This window comes from Pimephales promelas, chromosome 14, assembly GCF_988280905.1.
Source record: "Pimephales promelas chromosome 14, fPimPro1.hap1.1, whole genome shotgun sequence".
Classification (NCBI taxonomy): Eukaryota; Metazoa; Chordata; class Actinopteri; order Cypriniformes; family Leuciscidae; genus Pimephales; species Pimephales promelas.
The window spans coordinates 1,589,403-1,614,108 of NC_142782.1; the positions used below are offsets into that span (position 1 = coordinate 1,589,403).

The 24,706-nt window shown below is 39.5% G+C and overlaps 1 protein-coding gene across 1 annotated transcript in view; it reads right to left on the minus strand.

Moving 5' to 3' along the window:
• bicd2a (BICD cargo adaptor 2a) overlaps positions 1 to 24,706 on the minus strand; it is a 45,065-nt gene that overhangs the window by 18,139 nt on the left and 2,220 nt on the right. Inside the window, exons 2-5 of the mRNA XM_039674941.2 lie at positions 6,506 to 6,718; positions 5,219 to 5,371; positions 4,901 to 5,056; positions 1,100 to 1,399 (exon numbers count right to left, since the gene is read on the minus strand). Coding sequence (XP_039530875.1) covers positions 1,100 to 1,399; positions 4,901 to 5,056; positions 5,219 to 5,371; positions 6,506 to 6,718 — 822 coding nt within the window. The remainder of the gene's footprint in view (positions 1 to 1,099; positions 1,400 to 4,900; positions 5,057 to 5,218; positions 5,372 to 6,505; positions 6,719 to 24,706) is intronic.

The following is a 24,706-nucleotide window of genomic DNA, read 5'->3' on the forward strand; positions in this document are numbered from 1 at the left end:
GATCAAAGCTGAATGTTCAGCATCCAAGATGTCAATGTCATTCTTTCTTCAGTCGAAAAGAAATGAAGGTTTTTGATGAAAACATTCCAGGATTTTCTCCATATAATGGACTTCAATGGGGTCCAAACGGTTTAAGGTCCAAAAGAGAGTTTCAGCGCAAACTGTTCAAAGGGCTTTAACCGATTCCAGACGATGAATAAGGGTCTTATCAAGCGAAACAATCGCTTATTTAATAAATAAATAACAAAGTTTACGTTTTTTTAAGCTCAAATGGTCGCCTTGCTCTGTTAGGGTATGATGCGTGTTTATGACTCTCCTATTCGAACTACTAACCCCATCAAAATGAACGAATCTTTTCCAGAGTCAACTCGTTCATTCCGTTTGTTGAATGAACCAAATGACACAATAAAAGATTAGTTAATTTTGATAAACGAGTTCGAACAGGAGAGTCACGAACGCGCATCACATTACAGAGCAAGGCGAGCGTTTGAGCTTATAAAACTTAAACTTTGTTATTTATTTATTAAATGAGCGATCGTTTCGCTTGATAAGACCCTTATTCATCGTCTAAAATCGTTTAAAGCCCTTTGAACAGTTTGCACCGAAACTGTCTTTTGGACCTTGAACCGTTTGGTTCCCATTGAAGTCCATTATATGGAGAAAAATCCTGGAATGTTTTCATCAAAAACCTTAATTTCTTTTCGACTGAAGAAAGAAAGACATGAACATCTCGGATGACACGGGGGTGAGTAAATTATCAGCAAAAGTTGAGTGGACTACTCCTTTAATGTTGAAAACAGTTATTTACATTTTCATTTTAGGATTCGTTGATGAATAGAAAGTTCAAATTTAAGTAACTGAAAGTACCTGCATTTATCTGAAATGTCTGATTTATCTTCACTGTCAGTTTTAGTAAATTGAATGCGTCCTTGATTAATAAAAGTATTGATTTGGTTCATCCCCTCCCTCTTCATACTGACCCCAAACTGTTGACCGTTTTCAATCTTTTTGCATTTTTAATCAAATAAATCTAGCCCTGGTGAATGATCTCACCGATCCAGCTTCGACTGGGCGTGTGTGTGTGTGTGTGTGAGAGTACCTGCAGCAGTTGCTGCTTGAGCTTCTGGATCTCGGAGATGTTGAGCTCGTTCAGGAGGTTGTCCACGAGGCTGGAGGACGGCTGGAACAACTCTCCGTTCTTAGGCGAGGAGACGCGGTTGTCGTCGATGTCGGCCATCTTGTGGAAGCCGCTCTCGTAGACGTGGAGCGGTTGGTCGTTGTTGGGCTCGATGGAGGTGTCGTCGCTGAACTTCAGGCCGTCGAGGGAGATGCTCAGAGGACTGTGGTACAGCGAGTCCCCGATGCTCATGTACTGGGACAACTCCTTCCTCAAGGCGGCCTGTGTGAACACACGTCGTGAAGTCAGACCTCGGGGCATTTTAAAGTACTTATTATTCAAAACGCATGCATGGCTTTGACTACTGTAGATCAACTAAAGAAAGATGCGGAAATGCTAATGTTATCGCTTTGGACTGAAATTTACCGACTTCACTCACACTTTAACAACTTTACAAAATAAAATACACTTTTTGTGGGGTTTTTTTTGTCCCACAGTGTAACACAAGTGACCAGCCTACAAAAAACTGCTTAGAAATCCCTCATTGTGCGACATCATCACCAAATATTGTATTCAATCTTGTGATTGTATTTTTCAATTAGGACCGGTTTTATATTTCTTTTTGGATTTGATCGTTCATATGCCTCAGTTTTTGAGTGAAAAAAGCATTATTTGTGGATAATTTTGTTGATTTTACATCAAATATGAATCACACTAATGTGCTTTATTATTGAACTATTATGAAAAAAGATTTATTTCTTTATTTTGTACATTTTCCTGGTTAAACATTAAAGCACACTAGTGTTTTACATATTTTATGCATTTCTAAATAATTCAGAAATAATGGTATTTTCACTCAAAAACTGACGTACGTTAGCGGACAAAAAGATTGAATCCAGTATTTGGTGATAAGGTAGCAGAACAAGAGATTTATACGCAATTTTTTGCTAACCAGCGCAAAGCAGACACTGGCCAGTTCTCCATATCCGTTCTTTCTGGCGTCTTTGTGCTCTCCTTCGAAATACAACATTTAGTTTATTTATCTTAAATGTAATTTAATATATTTAGTAGATTAATAACAAACAAATATAATTTACCATTTTTTGTCATTTATTTATTTTAATCTCATTATTTATTCATCCTGTTTTCCCCAGATGTATGCGTCCTGTGTGTGTTGGTACGAGGTCTTGATTCCCAGCACCAATAATGAGGTCATCACACTTCCAATAATATCTAGGGGCCAGTTGTTCAAAACATTTAATCTGGATCAAAATGATCCGGATTTGGAAATCCCATTTTTTCCTATCCAGGATCAGGTAATCCGCCTTACTTATATGCCGGTTTTTAAAAGCAACATTGGACTGGATCACCCTGATCCAGATACACAGTTTTCAAGATTACCAGTGCTCTAAATGGGACAACATCTCACAATGTGGGCTACAAGCTATGGAAAGAACAGGTAGAAGAGCCAACATGGGGTCACTGTAAGTGTTTCTTATTTTGAGGCAAAACACAAATGGGGACAAGATAATTTTACTATACTGAATAGCTTAATTGTTAGCCTATGCCTACTTTATCACTGTTACAACGGTTACACAAATCAAGTGCAATATATAAATAAAAGTATACACTAAATGATACAAATGTATTATTTGACCAAGTTTTACTACATTTTCTTCCTGAAATCCACCTTGAAATCCTACCCCCCTGTTGGGATCAGGATAATCCTGTTTTTTTGGATCAAACTTATCCAAGTTTTGAACAACACAAACTGAAGGTTTGATCCAGATTAAAACTAGGATTGGATTCCCTGATTTAATCTGATTTCAGATTCCTTCTTTCCCCTTTGAACAACCCATTTTCAAGATTTGATCCAATCCGATAACCAAAATCCGATCAGTTTACCTTTCAACAACTGGCCCTAGATGACATCATAATTAGGGTTGGGAATCGGATACTTGTTATTAGGGATGTCCCGATACCACTTTTTCACTTCCGATACCGATACCGATGCCGCACCTTTGGCTTTTGCCGATACCGATATTAGTCCGATATTTTTTTTTTCGTGGTCCGACGTGCCGTATACGGCCCACAGGGTGGTTTATAGGTTTAACTTTGTGAAAGACAAAACAAAACAAACACAAAAGTAAACATAATACATATCTTTGGAAAGCTGAGAAACTCGTGATTCGAACGACGTAAACCATTTTAAGATACAATCAACACAGCGGGCACAATCTGTCTCTTTGTCAGACCACCAACAGCCAAAACAAACCAACACAAACTGGAAGAAACTCACCAATTAGCCATCTGTTAGTCCACATTACAACAAAAATGGTTTGGTTTCACTGTAAAGCATCCATACAATCCAATTTGAAGAAGTTTTTAGTCCAAAACAATTGTATATATGAATAAACATCCATGGAATGTAAATAGTAGCATTTCGCGTTAGCCGACAGCGCTATCACAACTTCGACGCACTAATGCTACGTTCACACCGGACGCGAATAGGGCGTCAGGCGCGAATGATTTCAATGTTAAGTCAATGCAAGAAAAATTCCTGCAGCGCGAAGGCGTGGAGCGCGGCGCGGAAGACGCGAATACGCCTCATTCGCGCGTCAAGTTGGCTGAACTTTGGCGTGAATTCGCGCCGCGTTAACCAATCAGGAGCCTAGCTGCTTGCTCACGTGGTGAAGTGTCTGGATGCTTCAATAAATTATTTTGTTAATATGACTAAATGCATGGTGGGATTATGCACAACAAAGCAAATGTTTCATCACTTAAAACATTATTTCTATATGGAGACATGTTCATTTTGTATTGAATGTTATTCATTCCATATCTAGAAATAGTATTATGTTGTAAAGACAATCAACATATGTGCATAAATTCGTGTCTGGACGTGAGAGAGAGAAAAAAAATCACAGGACAGGTTAATAACTTTTGAAGGCTGGCTCTATTTATTATCAAAACAAAAATAAATGACAGCTAGATTAGATGGATGAGGGGCCGGGCGAGGGTGATCCTCGCTCAGATGCGGGACAACAGGTCATCAAACTGGGCGCGTGACAGGCGGAAGTACCGCTGACAGCGGCCGTCATCCAGCGCAGCTCCTGGAGCGAGCAAATGGTGAAACTCGCCAAACGGTTCGGCTCCGAAGGGTCCGGTGGACACAAATATACGGCGACGATGATCCCCACGCCGCTGTTCTGCTATCCAGAGTAAATACAGAGCGGTAACTCTCTTGATGAATGCTCGGTCGACATAAAAACAATGACCGCCAACGGATTTTGATTCTGACGCGCGTCACGCGCGTAAATTTCGCTTCAAACTTGAAAGGAAGCGCGTCGCTCGCGTCACTCGCGTTGCTTTCTCGCGTAGCTCGCGTTGACTATGTAACGGCCCTTTTACGCGCGCCAGTTTCGCTCTTGACACGCAAAGCGAGAGTGATTCTCTGCGCGCGTGTGCGTAAACACAACAATTATCACGTGACAGGCTGCGCCGCTAAACTGGATATCGCTCATATTCTTTTCTCCCCTCCGATCTCCGATCTAGCGTTCTGGGCCGGTATCGGCGCGATACCGATGCCGTGGATCGGATCGGGACATCCCTACTTGTTATAAAAGTGATTCCTCTTGTCGATTCTTTAGTGAGCATGTAATTATGAAACGATAAGAATACAAATAAACAAGCAGAATGGGAATGGGATTCATTCAAACTGAAACGATCCTCAAGCCTAATAATAATAATAATAATTTGATGAGGTAATCAGTGAAGTCTGGCCTTCTGCTCGCGCTCCGTCTTGATGGTCTCCAGCGCCTCTCCCAGCTGCCGCTCCGCGATCTCCTTCAGACGCACCGCATCCTCCAGCTGGCTGTTCAGGAACTGGGTCTCCTCCTCCAGACGACGCATCTCATGCTTCAGACCCTCAAACTCCACCTGCAAGATGCCATCACACACACACACACAGCTATCTTAATAGGGACATTGCATTTTATACCTTCACAAACTGTCTAGTATCTCCACTAACCCGAGCCCTAAACCTACCGATCACACACACACACACACTACCCCGAGCCCTAAGTTCAGCATGAGTGTTACCTGGCCCTGCTTTAAGACGGACACGTGCTTCTGGAGCGTGATGTTCTCCTCCTCGAGCTCGCTGTAGTCCTGCAGGAGACGAGCCTCTCGGATCTGGAACTCCTTGAGATCGTCCCGCAGGCGAGACCTCTGCAGCTCCACCATCTGACTGCTCTGAAACAGGACAACAGTGTGTGTGTGAGGAATGAACAAGCAGGACGTCATTTTCTTTACACCTGACAAATACTTTATTCAGTTGAATTATTCATCAAATGTTTGTTCTGTAAGATTTCATGTTTTTGCAGCAGAAATATTACTGCTAATGTTTTCTATCTGAATGAGGGCTGTCAAAATCTTTTTTTTTAGTGCAACACAATCATCACAGCTTGTGTTTTTCAGCTTAATCTATGGTGTTTCTACATAATTTTGGTATTTCAAAAAATACAATATAGTGTTGCAATATTTCATCATCATTACGCCAGTCTTCAGTGTCACATGATCCTTCTAGTATGATGATTTGCTGCTCAAAACAAACATTTATGATTATTATTAGAGTTGAATTTTCATGACATTTTATTTTTCCAGATGTTCTTTTTGAATGTGTTCTTGGTGAATAAAAGTGTAAACAACAAACAAAAAGTCTCTGCGACCCGTGAACTTTTGAATAGCAGTGTGTGTGAACCATCGCTCGCTCTGTATCGCTCCGTCTCCGCTCAGTCGCACGCAAAAACACATTTCATTTCACCTTTGGCTCATTAATCTCCTGCACACCATCTGCCAAAATTCATTTATAGAAACATTTATTTTCTTCCTTTCATTCACTTTTAACCCCTGTATGAGCTGTGTTAATGTTAGACACTGTTGAGCACACGCCCGGGAGTTCCTCAACACCATTATCCTCATTACTGTTTCTTCTGAATTTAGAAAGTGATGGTAAAAGTCGGTCGACTCAGTGTACTTGGTTATTTTCCAGATGCGATATAAATGTTATTGTGCAGTGCTTGAAACTCATTACATGCAAAGTGAGATATTTCAAGCCTTTATTTGTTATAATTGTGGATTACAGATATGAAAACCTTTTCACAATATTCTAATTTTGACTTTGGGGTTTTCATATCTGTCAGCCATATATATATAATCATCAAAATTATAACAAATAAAAGGCTTGAAATATCTGAGTCTATATAATATATTAGTTTCACCTTTTAAGTTGAATTACTGAAGTAAATGAACTTTCGCACGATATTCTCATTTTTCGAGTGTAGAAAATTGGTGCTTTAGCAACTCCTGCTGCGTTCTCAGACTGACCTCTCTCAGCTCCTGCGTGATGCTGGCGAGCCGCTCGTTCTCCGACTGGGTGTTGGTCAGGATGTTTCGAGCTTGTCTCAGCTCCGTCTGCAGCTCTTGCACGCGCTGCTCGTAATACGCCTCTTTACACGCCGACTCCTGGATGAGCGACTCCTCGCGGCTCTCGCCGTCCGCCGCCACCTTCCGGTGGTTGGAGTGAGCCTGTCCGAACGCCTGAGGAACAGAAGAAACACACCCGGATTAATAATCAATCCTTTATCGTGATATATGGGGATGGTTCACATTGCCAATGGGCAAATATGGAGGTGGAAACAAGTGGTATACCATCCAAACGTGTGTAATAGGGTTGCTGCACACTTTTTAAATTCATATTTAAGGCTTTTTAAGATTTACACTGTACATTAGGGGAGTGCAATATTGACAAAAAACAAATATATCTCAATATTTTAAAGTTGTGTTGATAATGCGTTTTTAGGCCTGTTGTTGACAGCGGGTCTTTTTTACCTACATATAGGCATTTTCTTCTAAACTTGGGATTCACATTACCAATATGGAGGTAAAAACAACATACCAGTGGCATACCAGTGCAAAACACTGCAGCAACAGTCCACATATGGAGGGTCTATTCCTATTCTAGAGTCTGTGAATAATAGGGCTGGGTATTGACACAAATTCGATTCAATTTCAATTCACTAGCTTGCAACTTGATTCAATTTCGATTCTGATTCGATTCAATGTTGATTATTTTGGATATCAGTTACAATAAATGGCAAATTTTCTCAAGGAAATCAAATCTGTTAACTAATGCTGTGAACTATGAGAGTCTAGTCGTAGCCTATAGGCTTCATTAGCCTAATATGAAGGTAATAATGAACTGTTTTCTAGCTATACAAACTTAAATTACACTTTTATTTATTTTTATGATAAGATTATATAAAATATAAACATTTAAATGGTGGCTGTCATAAAAACTTGCCAGATTTATTCAAATATGCATTAAATATTGAAGAACAAATTTCAGATTATAATGCATATGTAATATGGTGTATATATTTAGCAAAATGCTCCTTTCTAGAGTTATTTTTTCTAGCTGACTAACGAGTTCATGTGGGTTTTCTGAGGTAAATATGACGATACATTGATTACAAGCTGTTTAACTGACGTCTTTCCACGGTTGAAACGCTGATTGAGCGAATCAATGTGACATGATCCGGATTTGGATAAGTTGTACTCTATCTTTAACACACTTTCAGATGCTCATTCATGTTTATTTGGCGCTGTAACTGGTATTATTAAGCTGGAAGAGAGATCAGCGCTGCTGCTTCTCCAGAGCGATCTCACGCCACAGCGCCAAAACGCTATTTATGTTTTTGAATTTCTAAAGAAAATGGACGTAATTTGAAAATTGAGACTTTGTTTCATATCAATAGTAACAAAGGACAAAGATTATTGCGATTTTTTGGATGCGCGCAGCCGCGATACAATGTCCCATTCATTCAAATGAAACAGGATGACTAATCGATTCTTGAAATGAGAATCGATTAATGTTGAGAAATCAATATTTACCCAGCCCTAGTGAATAATGAAGAAAATATAGAGTTTTGAAGAATAATGCAATACGAGATAACTCGTTAAATAGTTCTAAATATTCAATATGCAATAAACTTTCACTATTAGACCATTAAACTATTTCACTATTGTGTAGCATTAACAACATAAAAAGTAAGTGTCATTTTAACGACTGTGTAAACCAGGGGGCTTCAGGTAGGCCAACATTTATTGAACAACAGAATAATCATATATTAAAATAAAACATTGCTTAGTCTTCACTGTATGAATTAAAGGTATACTGATTCTTATTAAAACTACAAAAGTGATTCAGCCGGCTGTCTTTTGCGGTTTGATCAACATTAAAAACACAAGTTTTAGGCTGCAGTCACTTTAAGAGCTAATGCACATCTAATAAACTGTTATAATTACTGAATACACACCAAGACAGGAATATTGACATCATTATGAGTGTATTTAGCCATTTAAATTTTTTTTGTCTCGATTACACTTTCATTATTGCATTGTTTGTATTAGAGCCAGACCGATATATCGGCAGGCCGATATTATCGGCCGATATTAGGCATTTTCCAAACTATCGGTATCGGCAGTTATAATGGCCGATAAATGAATATTTCAAAAATAAAATAAAAACGGACGAAACACGCTTGAACCATGTCATGAGTGTTGGAGTTGTATATTTTGTCCACCAGAGGGCACTCTACACCGTTCCTGTTGGCAACACCCATTGAGTTGGTCACGATACATACATTGCTTGAATAACAATTAAAAGATCATCCCCATCAGTTCTCTAAACTCAAATAAGCATGACACAATTTGTGACTATCATGTCCAGTTTAAAAAAAAATAAACAAATAAATAAATAAAATATCGGCCGATATATCGGAATATCGGATTTTAAAACCCAAAAATATTTGTATCGGTATCGGCCTTCAAAATCCTTTATCGGTCGGGCTCTAGTTTGCATAATTATATGTTTTATTGGATCTTATTCTTGTGAAGAGCTTTGAAATAGTACTTTTAAAAGGCGCTACAGAAAATTGGGGATCTAATGGACATGTATCCTCAAGCATGGCCCTTTAAACAACAGCACAGCTCAGTGTGTCTAACCAAGGCACATTTCCCATCATCCTTCTTCCAGGTCGAGCACAGGAGGAAGGAAGGGTTTCCTGTTTTTAACTAATTTGCCCGTCCTTACCATGTGTTTAACAAACTCAAGCACCCTCAGTTTATACTGTAATATCATATTGGCGAAACAGATCCAGTGTGCATTTGTGTGTTCCTTATTTTGCAGCGGTGAGAAATGTAGCCAATCACGGACATGTCTGTTGATCTTTTCAATACAATGGCTCTCATTTATAAAACTGTGTGAAGGATCCTTACTAAAAGTGTAAGAGCGCCCAAAAGCCAAAAATAGCGAACACCAAAAAAAATTCAGACTTATAAAACCGCGTACGTCAGAACCTGAGCAAAATTCCCTTTATAATCCCAGTCGGAGGAAGATTGTGTGTTTGTGCGTCTCCATGAAATGACCATATGAGCTTACAACGCCTCGTTTTACTACGTATATCCATGTTCAACGGTACAGACGTTAGGAAAATAAGAGATATGGATGTGCGTCACTATACATTGCTAAAAATCATTTAATAGCCGATCCTTGACTTGTTTTTGAATTAATTAATCAAATAGTATAAAACTCATTTCAGAGAAAGTTTCTCAATCTTTTCCACTGGCCAAACAGTATTTTTAATTGCTTTATATTTTAAATGGAAACAGATAGGCCTTTATTGATCATTATTCGTGTACTTAAAACATTAAAACACGGCATGCCACAGGAAAAGTGTTCAAAAGCATCACATCCACTTGAAATATTTATATTTATTAGAATATAATTAACTTCTCGGTAATGATATCATGTAATTTAAGTGCTCAACTCCATTAATGAGGCTGGGATATTTAATCTAAATATGTGTATCAGATGTAAAACAGTTTAAATCCTTCTTTTATTTATTTACGCTGTTATTGTGAGCATGCACTGTATTTATGATGAATATTACAGATGTTTTCCTTCATCAGTTCCTCAGATCTCCATCGGTGTGGCCAAAGTTTACTCAGTTTTTGGTCAGATTTCGGACAGCTGCCGAAGCCTTCTTTGCAAACGGGTTGATTAGTTACGGCTGGACACGGAGAACAGTCGTGAGCCCTGTTCTCGTGTGTTGAGGTTCGCTCGAGGTCAGGGCTGGGTCTGTGCAGATCTCACTGCTCACATGCTCAAACAAGAGGAATCCGGGAGGAACGCGCGCGACTCATCCCAAAAAAGGAAGACGTTGTTATTTAGGGGATTGTTAGACCAAGTCAGAGTTTTTGTTGATTATGGCTTTCAACTGGCCACATTATACAGTAGTGTTCAGCTAATGTCCATCAAATGTGTGTTAACAAACCTTTAACTTTATAATTAAATTAAACTAACTGAATCGCAGGCTATCATTACATAAAGTGCAGCTGAACTGCATGATGCATGTCGGCGACTCGGCGGTGATGTCACCGGTGGGGGCGGGGCTTGGGTGGACGATACAACCGAATATTGCAATTATTAATAAAATATGTTTTACATATCGCCCAGCTCTACATCACAACTATAACGATAACAGCACACTGGCAAAGAGAAATTATTTAACTGGAACATTTATTCCAGCTGATGAAGGATCATTGACAGCCAATCAGAATCCATCCTGCTTTTAAGAGCTGGAACATTTAAAGCGACAGACGACTAAACTGCATCGAGTGCTTATATAAAACAGAACGATATCATCCGCTGGTTATCTGCGCTAAACTACACTGCTCTTGACTGAAAACATTCTGGAGCTTCAATAAGAAAATTTTATATTAATTAATTCAAACAGTGAAGACTATGCAGCATTTTATTTTTACATTTAATTTATTTCCCATTTCTTACTAAATGTTAAATAAACCTATTTTACATGTAAAATGTTATTTGTATAATAATTCGTATTTTTGTTATATTGTTTTTATCCTACTATTTCTAATTCGCTTCTTTAGTCTAATCTAGAATATTGTGATATATACAGGCCTTTATCATTATCATGAATGAAATGTCACCCAGCCATAGGCAGGTCTAATGCACACAACATATCAGATATCAGGTATGAATGTATCTATTACATAATTGTTGCATTTGTGTTTAGTTGGGTTAAACCTCTGTTCTTCATTGTCCCAGCTATATTGTTTTTTTCTGCTCAATGCGCATGTCCAAAAATGTTTTGTTATATGGTCTGACAGTCTGGCTTGTGTGTGTGTGTGTTTGTGCGTGTTGTTGATATTGACCAATTGTTCTATTTTATATGTTGGTTTAGTCATTTTTCTTATACATTCATATTAACATGCATGTACTATTTCAATCCTTTTATTTTGTCCAGGGTAAAATAGCATTTGGCTGATTCTGGCACATTATACATCTATTTATGTATTATTAGTGTGCATTGTCCCTGTTAAACAAACCTGAAATATAAAAAAAATAAATAGATTGAGACATTAAATTGAGCGGTCAGAACCGATTCAGAATTGTTGAAGACAGAATTGCGATTGATTGTCGATGTACAAAGCGAACATCAACACTTGTGCTTGAACAGCTGTTAGCTCTGAAACAAATGGCCTAGACTCCCGCGTCCACGGATAACCTGTTTAAATGTGGGACACGCACAAGCCACAAGCCCACTCCTGACATATTCAACACAGTGACTAAAAATATCTCCATCCAGCAGACTTGTTTTCAACTGCATCCTGAACAAACAAAGACTCATTGTTTGAAAGAGCTTGAAGGATCTCAGCTGGCCAACTAAACCCCCACTATCCCATTCCCATCATGCATCACAATCAACTCTACGGACGTGAGTTCAGACATCACAGCTGTAGTTCGGTTCTCTTGGTATGGGCCAAAAATGAAAGAGATCCAATTAGCCCTGATTCGCTTTGCATTCACACTGGCATTCTTTACACACAGATAACAGATTTACAACATATTTCACAAAAGAACATCCAGACCGAGGCGGCGGCGTTCTGGGCTAAAGCGCTCGTGTGTGTGCGCATTGTTCAACATGATGGGTACTTTAAATAGCTTGAAATGTGATTGAAATCAGACAAAAAAGGAAAGTCTTTTCCCCAAGAGCAATCAGCTAGACAGCTACATAAAAATTATTATTTATGACTGAGAACATTATAATTGTGTTTGGGACACTGATTTTACTGCAGAGACTTTTGTAATCAGGCTCTCAAAAATGATATATTTGAAAGCGATGTATTGGCCGATAATTGTAAGGAATTATCGGTTAACGGCTTTCAAATATAAGGAATTATCGGTTATCGGCTTTCAAATATAAGGAATTATCGGTCATCGGCTTTCAAATATAAGGAATTATCGGTTAACGGCTTTCAAATATAAGGAATTATCAGTTATCAGCTTTCAAATATAAGGAATTATCAGTTATCAGCTTTCAAATATTAGGAATTATTGTCATCGGCTTTCAAATATAAGGAATTATCGGTCATCGGCTTTCAAATATAAGGAAGTATCGGTTATCGGCTTTCAAATATAAGGAATTATCGGTTAACGGCTTTCAAATATAAGGAATTATCGGTTATCGGCTTTCAAATATAAGGAATTATTGGTTATCGGCTTTCAAATATAAGGAATTATCGGTTAACGGCTTTCAAATATAAGGAATTATCGGTTATCGGCTTTCAAATATAAGGAATTATCGGTTATCGGCTTTCAAATATAAGGAATTATCGGTTATCGGCTTTCAAATTTAAGGAATTATCGGTTAACGGCTTTCAAATATAAGGAATTATCAGTTATCAGCTTTCAAATATAAGGAATTATCAGTTATCAGCTTTCAAATATAAGGAGTTATCAGCTTTCAAATATTAGGAATTATTGTCATCGGCTTTCAAATATAAGGAATTATCGGTCATCGGCTTTCAAATATAAGGAATTATCGGTTAACGGCTTTCAAATATAAGGAATTATCGGTCAACGGCTTTCAAATATAAGGAATTATCGGTCATCGGCTTTCAAATATAAGGAATTATCGGTTATCGGCTTTCAAATATAAGGAATTATCGGTTAACGGCTTTCAAATATAAGGAATTATCGGTTAACGGCTTTCAAATATAAGGAATTATCGGTTAACGGCTTTCAAATATAAGGAATTATCGGTTATCGGCTTTCAAATATAAGGAATTATCGGTTATCGGCTTTCAAATATAAGGAATTATCGGTTATCGGCTTTCAAATATAAGGAATTATCGGTTAACGGCTTTCAAATATAAGGAATTATCGGTTATCGGCTTTCAAATATAAGGAATTATCGGTCATCGGCTTTCAAATATAAGGAATTATCGGTTATCGGCTTTCAAATATAAGGAATTATCGGTTAACGGCTTTCAAATATAAGGAATTATCGGTTAACGGCTTTCAAATATAAGGAATTATCGGTTATCGGCTTTCAAATATAAGGAATTATCGGTTAACGGCTTTCAAATATAAGGAATTACTGGTTAACGGCTTTCAAATATAAGGAATTATCGGTTAACGGCTTTCAAATATAAGGAATTATCGGTTAACGGCTTTCAAATATAAGGAATTATCGGTTATCGGCTTTCAAATATAAGGAATTATCGGTTATCGGCTTTCAAATATAAGGAATTATCGGTTATCGGCTTTCAAATATAAGGAATTATCGGTTAACGGCTTTCAAATATAAGGAATTATCGGTTATCGGCTTTCAAATATAAGGAATTATCGGTCATCGGCTTTCAAATATAAGGAATTATCGGTTATCGGCTTTCAAATATAAGGAATTATCGGTTAACGGCTTTCAAATATAAGGAATTATCGGTTAACGGCTTTCAAATATAAGGAATTATCGGTTATCGGCTTTCAAATATAAGGAATTATCGGTTATCGGCTTTCAAATATAAGGAATTATCGGTTAACGGCTTTTAAATATAAGGAATTATCGGTTATCGGCTTTCAAATATAAGGAATGATCAGTTATCGGCTTTCAAATATAAAGAATTATCGGTCATCGGCTTTCAAATATAAGGAATTATCGGTTATTGGCAAAAATGTTAATATTGGTGCATCCCTAAAAAAATGTGTAAAAATTCATGTAAATGTATTATAAATATTTGAAATGGTCCAGCCGTGGTGTGGGAAGTCCTCCTTTCGTTACAGAAGTAGGCCTAATTTTATTTTAGATAGACATTAGCTTTCACACATTAAACCCAATAAACGTTCCACATGTGCAGCTCACTCACACTGTACACAGCTTTTTACCATTAAGACACAATATCAGTAACAACAAAAAAAGGTATACAGTACGAGTTTTATGATCATAAATGACCTTTAAAGCAAATTCCCTGCACGGTTTTCTTCATCTGTGCGGATGAAATGTGTTTTCATGTTCACGAATGTGTAAAACGCAGATCATTGTCCCCAAAAGGGCTGTATGTGTGCAAGCCCTGATTGGCTCATCGTTTCAACAGAGCTTCTGCATTCAAGAACTATTTGCACAATAACGTTGCTTGTTTACTAGCTAAACTTCTTGAGAAATGTGGGACATACTGACAGATTCCAACGACAGACCGACTAAAAACCATCATGGTATTTCAGGAAAGTTTGGAAATGAATGAAATGGGAATTCACTGGTTTTAATATAAGCTTGCCAGTCACGACAAAACCTTTATGTTAAGAAGAAAAAACATAATACTCTCTTACAAAAATGCTTTTCCTAACTTTAAATGTACCAATTAACAGTTAGAAGAACCATTAATAAACAATTCAAAATTCTGTGAAGAAGTGCATCACTGATTAGTCGTCGACTCTCTTTTCATGACAAGTATCATGGCTGCTAGTGTGAAACAATCTCTTTTTTTCACCTAATAGATGTTGAAATTGTGTTTTGTGGTTTCATTTTATGAAGTTAGGGCAAACAAAGCATTTCAAATTTTAAAAGTCCCTCTAATGTCCTCATAGATGGGTCAGCTGGTGAGGAAGTGTTGCTCTGTCTCCACTTCTCTCTCTCTCACACACACACGGAGACTCGTTCCCAGCATGACGAGAGTGAGGCGTGTTTATCCACATTCTCATCATTCCTGCTCGGGCTGAAATTCGCTCGGCCGTTTAGGCGGGGACAAAAACTCCCGCAAATATTCAAAAGCAGGCCTGAGATATTTCACCACAACACACGAGCGAGACACACACAAGCATCATCATCTCATTCTGACACTGGACACAACTGATTTCGAGATATGATGACATCAGTGGGAATAAACGCACCAGCAGATGAAGAATATGATGTATATATATATATTAGTTTTAAGATTAGCAGAGTCCACACCACAACTATAACAATAACCACTCAGAAAAACAATATAGTTGAGATCACTTTCAAAACTGACAGCCAATCAGAATCCAGAGCTCAAGCATTTAAAGCAACAGACGACAAAACTGCAAAAAATAATAAAAAGTATGCATATAACGTTAGATTAGATAAACAATACAATAAACAGAACATTGTCGTGATGTATAATCATTACAGTTATCACGTTGTGAACGCACCGGAGTCATATGCTAACTCGCCACCAGAAAATTAAACTCACAGAAATTAAAATTTTAAAATTAAAATCAGTGTGAAGTTAAAATTCACTCTATATTTTCCAAATGCGCTTTATTTGTCTCCATTTTAAGCATTTCAACTTCCAATCAACAACTGATGCATGTCCCTGTGTGTATATGTAACCCACCCAATTAATTGAGGCTGTGTTGCTATGTATTTTCATGTATTTTTTTTTGTTTTGTTTTGTTTATATACATATTTTTTTTTCCTTGCCTAATGCATGAAATGTTCAGACATATGTTTTAGTTTTATTTTTATTTTAATTACTATTTTGTTTTTGCGGAGTGGTGAAAATAATTCATTGCGTCGATGGGTGCTGACGTCACATGCGCGCCAGATCATTGAAGAGAGAGACGTGAGCCACATGTGTGAGCTCTCGTTAATCAAATCCATCGTCATTAATATTGTTCTAAATCGATGTCTGAACTGTTTCATTGTATTAGGTAAGTCACAATTGGGTCATATTTTCATGAATAATGTTCAAGTTTGTGTTTGTTCATATAAGAAAATGTGGATGGTTAATGGTGTTTGTGATTGAGTATATAGTGTGCAATAGAGAACATGTAAAGCACTTATGCTGCAGTAGTATACTTGTTAAAAACTGGTTGCACATTTATGTGATGGGAATAATGTAAGTTTAAATATTATTGAATGTTAAATGCATTTTTGCGATGGATGCTGACGACACATGCGCGCCAGATCATTGAAGAGAGAGACGTGAGCCACATGTGTGAGCTCTCGTTAATCAAATCCATCGTCATTAATATTGTTCTAAATCGATGTCTGAACTGTTTCATTGTATTAGTTGGGATTGTTTCAACGCTCTGGGATCGTGTTTGAGTTGCGCCGTGAGGGAGAACGCGCTGGATTTCCACTGGAGGAATTGCGTCATCAGGGACTCACTCAAGGGACTCTTCACTCAAGAAACTCTTCACGTTCGGCTTTCATCACTGCACGGAGTTTAGTAGGCATTTACGCAAACAAACAAACCCAACTGAGTCATTTCCACTTTCACGCGAACTGAGTCATTTTCACTTTCACGCGAACTGAGTCATCTCCATCTTCTCAATGAACTGAGTCACATTTCGAACAAATTGAACCGAGTCACTTTACGAACAAATTGAACTGAGTCACATTCCAATGAAACTGAACTTAGTCATTTGCATGGCACTTATACTGCTGTGAACACGAACTGATTTTTCTTTATTTTTTATTTTATTTTTCTTTTATATATTTTAGTGTCCTTTGATGGTCATTGTTTTTTTTTTTTTTCTTTATTTCGAAATGGTGATTTGTCAAATGGGATTCTAATGTGATGTGATGTGTGAAAGCGATTCGTGCGCAATGACATTCAAGTAAACAGTTACTGTTCAGTGATCTGATTGACCTATCTGTTAATTCCTTTCATTATCATTTATTAATTCATTCTATTTTATATTGAAGTTTATTCATTGGTTTATTTAATATCATTTTCATTTATTTACTTTTTCCAGTTAGCACTACCGACATTAATTTAAACAAGTGCAGACACACATTTAATTTTTTTTTATTGCAAGGTGTGAGACCCCGAACCCGGGACTCCAGATACCATTATAAACTGTGAATTATAGGTATTTGGTGAGCTCAGACCCAAGTAGATATTTTTCCTCCTTTTCTTTTTGCGGTGTTAAATCCCACTAATGGGTTACATCCAAGAATAGAGAGAGAAAAATTTGGCGCCCAACGTGGGGCTGCGCTTGTTTGACAAAATCGGGTTTTAGTCCTAATTTTCAGAATAATTTTTTTTTCACAATGGAATTTTGCAAGCAGCATAATTTTGATCCTGAACGGTCTGTAATACTTACAAAAGTAGATCCAAAAACTACTCTTATGGACGTGAGGCGATGTTTTGATCATCTTGATGAGGTGAAGAAAGTTGAGTGGTTAGGTGACAAATTCACAGGAGAGCTTCTTTGCGAATTTCAGGAGGTTACTACCCCGTTAATAGCTGAAGAAGAGTATTTGAATGCAGATGGCCAAAATGTATGGGGTGTTGTGCCACTAGAGGGTAGGCAGCTCGACGATATGCAACCTCACCCTAGTTCCCCAACACCAATACAGAGTAAATACTCGGGTCAAACCTTGGATGATATGGCTGATCAGCTATTGGTGCAAATAGAGAGTTTGGCACAACTTCACTGTGTAGATGTAAATGAACTAAGCCAGCAGGTTGTGACTAAGCTTGCACACATAGCTGATGGTGTTGATAGGGGCCCCTCCACTTCAACCCCTGCTCCAAGAAAGTTTGGTAATGCAATGCCAGCAGCAACGCCTACTGTAGCCGCCAATTCGGCATCAAAAGTGTCTTTTGCAATTCGAACCGATTCACCTCCTGTGGGTAGAAACGCAACACACGAAACTCCTATCACTTTTACTATACCACAGGACGTACAGCGGGTAGTGGTGGAACATGTGGTGAAACATGACTCTGATTACCAGGGACATGTTCCCTTACCCCCTAAATTAAGAATGTTTTCCGGACATTGCCCCAAGCCTAGTGGGGAAGTTGATTTCGCCACGTGGCAATTGTACGCTAGGCAGCTACTTTCCGACACTTCTCTGATGGAGAGGCATAAGAGAAGGCACATTTTGGATAGTCTCCTTCCCCCTGCTCTTAATGTTGCGCTAGGAGTAGGTACAAATGCGCCACCAGAAACGTACGCACGGGAGCTAGATAAAGCTTATGGTAGTGTCACAGGGGGAGATGATCTGTACATTCAGTTTATCGAGACGCACCAAAACCGAGGTGAAAAGCCCTCTGATTATTTGAGGCGTCTTCATTCCTTGATGCAGGAGGTGGTTGAAAAGAAGGGAGTGGTTGGCAAACATTCTGACACTTTGCTTCTCAAGCAGTTCATCAGAGGGTGCTGGGATGATGTCCTGATAACGCAGTTGCGTCTTAAAGATTTGCTATCAGATTCTTTACATCCCGATTTGAGCTATTCCAGCTTGCTTTTCAAACTGAGGTCTTTCGAGCATGAGAAGCAGCTTAAAGAGAAACGTATGAATGTCCATTTATGCATGCCTCCTGTTAGAGCGCAGAGCCAAGTGCATGTTCTTGCTGACCAGGGATTTGTAGCAAACTCTGGGGAAGCACAAGTAAATCTGGCCTTGACAGAACGCATTAGAGAGCTTGAAGCTGAGGTAGCTAAAGCAAAAGCACCAAAGCCAGTTTCAGTGAAGAAACTGCCATATGATCAACACCAGTCAAAAGTGCCAAACAAGAAAGGGAGCAAAGAAGGGAAGTCCTCACGCCCTGTGCCTCAAACTCAAGCTAAGTCACTGCCCATGAGTGGATTTTGTTATCGCTGTGGTGAGGATTCTCATTATTTGCAACAGTGCACTAATCCAGTGAATGCAGCCTTGGTGCAGAAAAGGCTGGTGCAGAGACATGAGCAAAGGAGTCTTCCAAACAAAGTGACGACACCCGCTGCTCATTTAAACATGGAGTAGCCTCTGTTGTGGAACAAACAGAGGCTGGAGTTGTAAAAGGTTCCATAGAAAAGACAAACCAGGTTCCTAGGGGATTAGTTGGAGAACCTTGGGAAAGTCAGGCTTGGGTGGATGGAATTGAATGTTGTTGTCTAATTGACACTGGGTCACAGGTGACTTGTGTAGCTGAATCTTTCTACAAGCAGTGTTTACAGCATAGGGGTATTACCCCCATGGTAGAACTACTCCGGGTTGAGGGGGCTGCAGGGCAATTAGTCCCTTATCTAGGATACATTGAAATCGATGTCCAGTTTCCGAAGTCTGCTTGTGGAACAGATGCAGTGGTTGCCGTACTAGCGCTGGTCTGTCCTGATCAAACCTACAGTGCTCGGTCGCCCTTGTTAGTGGGTACAAATGTTCTCCGTCATCTTGTACAAGATTGTAACACGGTGCAGGAAAAGAATTACCTACCGCAAATGCCCATTAGCAGTGACTGGATGGCTGCTTATAGTACTTGTGAAGCTACTTCGACACCTTGTAAAGGGGCACAGTGCCTCACCCCAGTTAGACTGTCGGGTAAGAGATCTGTAACGATCAGTAAAGGTGAAAAGTGTGAAGTGACCGGGGTGTATCGGGCTAAAGATTTCGGCCAGAGCAAGACAATGATCATTGATGAACCAGTGATGCATCATCTTCCAGGTGGTTTAGTCGTGGAATGTAAGTTGATACAAGCTGAGGCTAGAGCTCGAAATAAAGTCAAAGTGGTCATTCGAAATGTTTCAGACCACAGTGTGACCTTGCAGCCAAAAGGCGTTCTCGCTGAGTGTTCAGTGGTGGAATGGATGAAGTCTCTGCCTATATTTGATAATGCTAGTACTTCTCAAACTACCACTTCTCTGATGGCAAGTCTTATGGTAAAGGCAGACGATCCTGTGGTTCTCGATTTTGATGGTTCCCCCATTTCTGAGGAGCTCAAAGCTCGCATAGTGGGAAGAATAAACCGTGAGGCATCAAGTGCATTTGCCAAGCATGATCTAGATGTGGGACGAGTGTCAGGCGTGGCACATAGGATAGAGCTAATTGAGCATGTTCCGTTCAAAGAGCGTACTCGTCGTGTCTCTCCAGCTGACTTTGAGGACTTAAGGAAACACTTGTTAGATCTGCTTGCTAGTGAGATTATAGAAGAATCAAATAGTCCCTACGCTTCACCAGTAGTACTGGTGAGGAAGAAAAACGGTGACTTGAGAATGGTGGTTGATTATCGCAAACTAAATAAGTTGACAAAGGGAGATGCATATCCTCTTCCCAGGATCGAGGAAACCTTTACATTGCTGTCAGGTTCGAAGTGGTTTACGGTCCTAGATTTAAAAAGTGGATATTACCAGTTGGAGGTGGAAGAGAGTGATCGCCCCAAAACTGCGTTCACTACGCCATTTGGAAATTGGCAATTTCGGCGTTTACCACAAGGGCTGACGAATTCTCCAGCCACTTTTCAGAGAACCATGGAGAAAGTCATGGCGGGTTTGAATTTGCAGGAAGTTATAGCTTTTCTTGACGACTTGATCATTTTCTCTGACACACTTGAAGAACATGAGGCTAGACTTATGAAGGTTCTCCAACGTATCTCCGCGTTTGGGCTTAAGTTAGCACCGTCCAAGTGTAAGTTCTTTCAAACTTCCGTCAGATATCTAGGGCATGTTATTTCTGCGCAAGGCATACACCCTGACCCAGACAAGATTTCTGCTTTGACAGAATGGCCCATCCCAAAGACTGTCAGAGATTTGAGGTCATTCCTAGGCTTTGCTGGGTATTACCGGCGATTCGTTGAAAGCTACTCCCAGATAGTTAAGCCTCTGAATGCGTTATTACAGGGTGAATTCTCTACTAGAGGACGGTCAACATCATCTTACCGTGTTAGGAGTAAAGCGCAATCTCTAGCTGGGAAATGGGATAATGAGTGTCAAGTTGCTTTTGACACTATCATTCAAAAGCTCACAACAGCGCCTGTTTTAGCTTTTGCAGACTGGAAGTTACCATACATTCTACACACTGACGCTAGTGTCACTGGCATAGGTGCTGCTTTGTATCAAGTTCAAGATGGAAAGACAAGAGTGATCGCCTATGCCAGTCGTGGTCTTTCTAAGAGTGAGAAAAACTACCCAGTGCACAAGCTAGAGTACTTAGCACTCAAATGGGCTGTGTGTGAAAAATTTCACGATTTCTTGTATGGCACAAAGTTTACCGTGCTAACAGACAACAATCCATTAGTGTATGTGCTCACTACGGCTAAATTGGATGCGGCTGGCCATAGGTGGCTCGCGGCTCTGTCTATGTATGATTTTGATATTAAGTACAGAGCGGGCAAAACTAATGTCGACGCGGACGGGCTGTCTCGTCGTCCTCAAAAACCACTTATGGATGATGAGGAGGCCATACAGATCGACGAACGAGTAGCAAACTTGATAAGCAGAGCAGAATGTGCAGCAAGTGAGTTTGAAAACATCGAACATCAAGCAATCAAAACGGTGTGTTTGCGACATTCAGTGTGTTGCGAGACGCATGTCGTACAGCCGTGTGATGAGGGAGACCTGCTGGAAGGCAGCGTCATCTCGAATCCCGCTGTCGAGATGCTTCTTTGCAATGATGATGTGGTTCCTGATGATTTGATAGAACCTGAGCACTGGCCTGGACAGACTGCTTTACCCAGTATGACTCCCGCAGATTGGTACCAGTTACAGAGAGAGGATGTAGCCATCGGAAGGATAATTGCCCTTGTGGAGTCTGGAGAAACTTTAGCTCATGCGGATAGACTAAAAGAATCTAAAGAAGTGAGTCTGATGCTGAGGGAAAGGCCTAGACTAAATTTAGTAGATGGCGTTCTGTATCGTACAGTATCTGATCAGTATGGACAAAAATACAGGCAGCTGGTGGTTCCCCCGAGTCTTAGAGACAGGGCTCTTGAAGGAGTTCATGACGAGACAGGGCACATGGGGTATGAGAGGACACTGGAGCTCGCAAGGGGCAGATTTTATTGGCCTAAAATGGCAGAATATGTGGAGAAAAAGTGCAGGACTTGCGAGAGATGCGTCAAGAGAAAGGCTCGTGCACAAAGAGCTGCAGAACTAGTGAACATCAAAGCTTATTCTCCCTTGGAATTAGTTTGTATTGACTATCTTTCATTAGAGCCAGATTCAAATGACACCCGCAACATATTAGTCATTACTGATTTTTTCACTAAGTTTTCTTGGGCATTTCCAACCAAAGACCAAACAGCCAAAACGGTGGCCTCGGTGCTGTGGGAAAATCTGATTTGCAGTTTTGGTTTTCCTAAGAGAATACATAGTGATCAGGGGGCAAATTTTGAGTCCGATCTTGTGAAAGAGTTGTGCACACTAGCAGGAGTTAAGTCCCGCACTACACCTTATCACCCGCGGGGAAACCCAGTAGAAAGATTTAATCGAACCCTACTGGATTTACTGGGAACCCTTAGTGATAAAAAGAAGGAACATTGGAGAAAATATGTCCGTCCTGTAGTGCATGCGTACAATTGCACTAGAAATGATGCGACTGGTGAGACTCCTTTCTTTCTTATGTTCGGACGCCAACCTCGTCTCCCAATTGACCTTTGCTTCGGGATTAACCCAAAGGGGCATAATTCCAAAACGCATACTCATTATGTCAGTGAGTTGAAACGAAGGTTGAGGTACGCTTATCAATTGGCAGTTCAAAATGCGGAAAAGAGGCAATTGATGAATAAAGCTAGATGGGATAAGAAAGTGACTGCTGCTACAGTAGAAGTTGGCGATCGCGTTCTTGTAAGAAATGTTAACATCCGGAGAAAGCACAAGATTGCAGATCGTTGGGAATCCACCATCTATGTGGTGGTAAAGCAGCCTAATGCAGAGATCCCCGTGTATGTTATTCAGCCTGAGAACTGCGAAGGCCCTGAGCGTGTCCTGCACAGAGATCTTTTACTTCCATGTGGGTTTCTTCCAACGAGTCATGATGAGATTGATGAGGCTCCGGTTGTCGAAGGAGCAGTTACACGCAGGAGGCGTAAACTTGAGTTGGAAGGGGATATGGAGGCTGAATGTTGTGATGAGAGTGTGGAAATTGAAGGTCACAATATGTCTCTGAATCCTTATGCCCCAGAGTTCCAGTTGGGGACAGTCTTGCAAGAAGTCTCTGAACCTTTTGTATCTCACAGTTTGTTGAATGAGCATGAAGTTGAAATTCAGAAAGGTGATTGGCAAGGCACTCAATCTGTTGAAAACAATGTGGATGATGTTAATGAGACTGTAATCCAGCAAGATGTCTCGCCCTTAGAGGATGATGTCAATGAGGTGTCAGTTCATCCCGATGAGTTGAGTGCTGAAGGGAAACTTGATTCTCATGTTGAGTTAAGGAGGTCCCAAAGAGAGAAAAGACCCCCAAGTAAATTGAAAGATTTTGTTTGGAAAGCACAATGTGGAAAGCAGAGTGTTCATGTAGAACCCAAATCAAGTTATTTTAGCCAAGTACTTGAAATGATGCAACAACAGATGAGAGTGCAACAAACTCAAAGTGAATTGTTATTTAGCCTTGTGGGTCATGTATCTAATTAAGTATCTGATGAGGACATCAGAGTTTCAGCAGGGGAGGATGTAACCCACCCAATTAATTGAGGCTGTGTTGCTATGTATTTTCATGTATTTTTTTTTGTTTTGTTTTGTTTATATACATATTTTTTTTTCCTTGCCTAATGCATGAAATGTTCAGACATATGTTTTAGTTTTATTTTTATTTTAATTACTATTTTGTTTTTGCGGAGTGGTGAAAATAATTCATTGCGTCGATGGGTGCTGACGTCACATGCGCGCCAGATCATTGAAGAGAGAGACGTGAGCCACATGTGTGAGCTCTCGTTAATCAAATCCATCGTCATTAATATTGTTCTAAATCGATGTCTGAACTGTTTCATTGTATTAGGTAAGTCACAATTGGGTCATATTTTCATGAATAATGTTCAAGTTTGTGTTTGTTCATATAAGAAAATGTGGATGGTTAATGGTGTTTGTGATTGAGTATATAGTGTGCAATAGAGAACATGTAAAGCACTTATGCTGCAGTAGTATACTTGTTAAAAACTGGTTGCACATTTATGTGATGGGAATAATGTAAGTTTAAATATTATTGAATGTTAAATGCATTTTTGCGATGGATGCTGACGACACATGCGCGCCAGATCATTGAAGAGAGAGACGTGAGCCACATGTGTGAGCTCTCGTTAATCAAATCCATCGTCATTAATATTGTTCTAAATCGATGTCTGAACTGTTTCATTGTATTAGTTGGGATTGTTTCAACGCTCTGGGATCGTGTTTGAGTTGCGCCGTGAGGGAGAACGCGCTGGATTTCCACTGGAGGAATTGCGTCATCAGGGACTCACTCAAGGGACTCTTCACTCAAGAAACTCTTCACG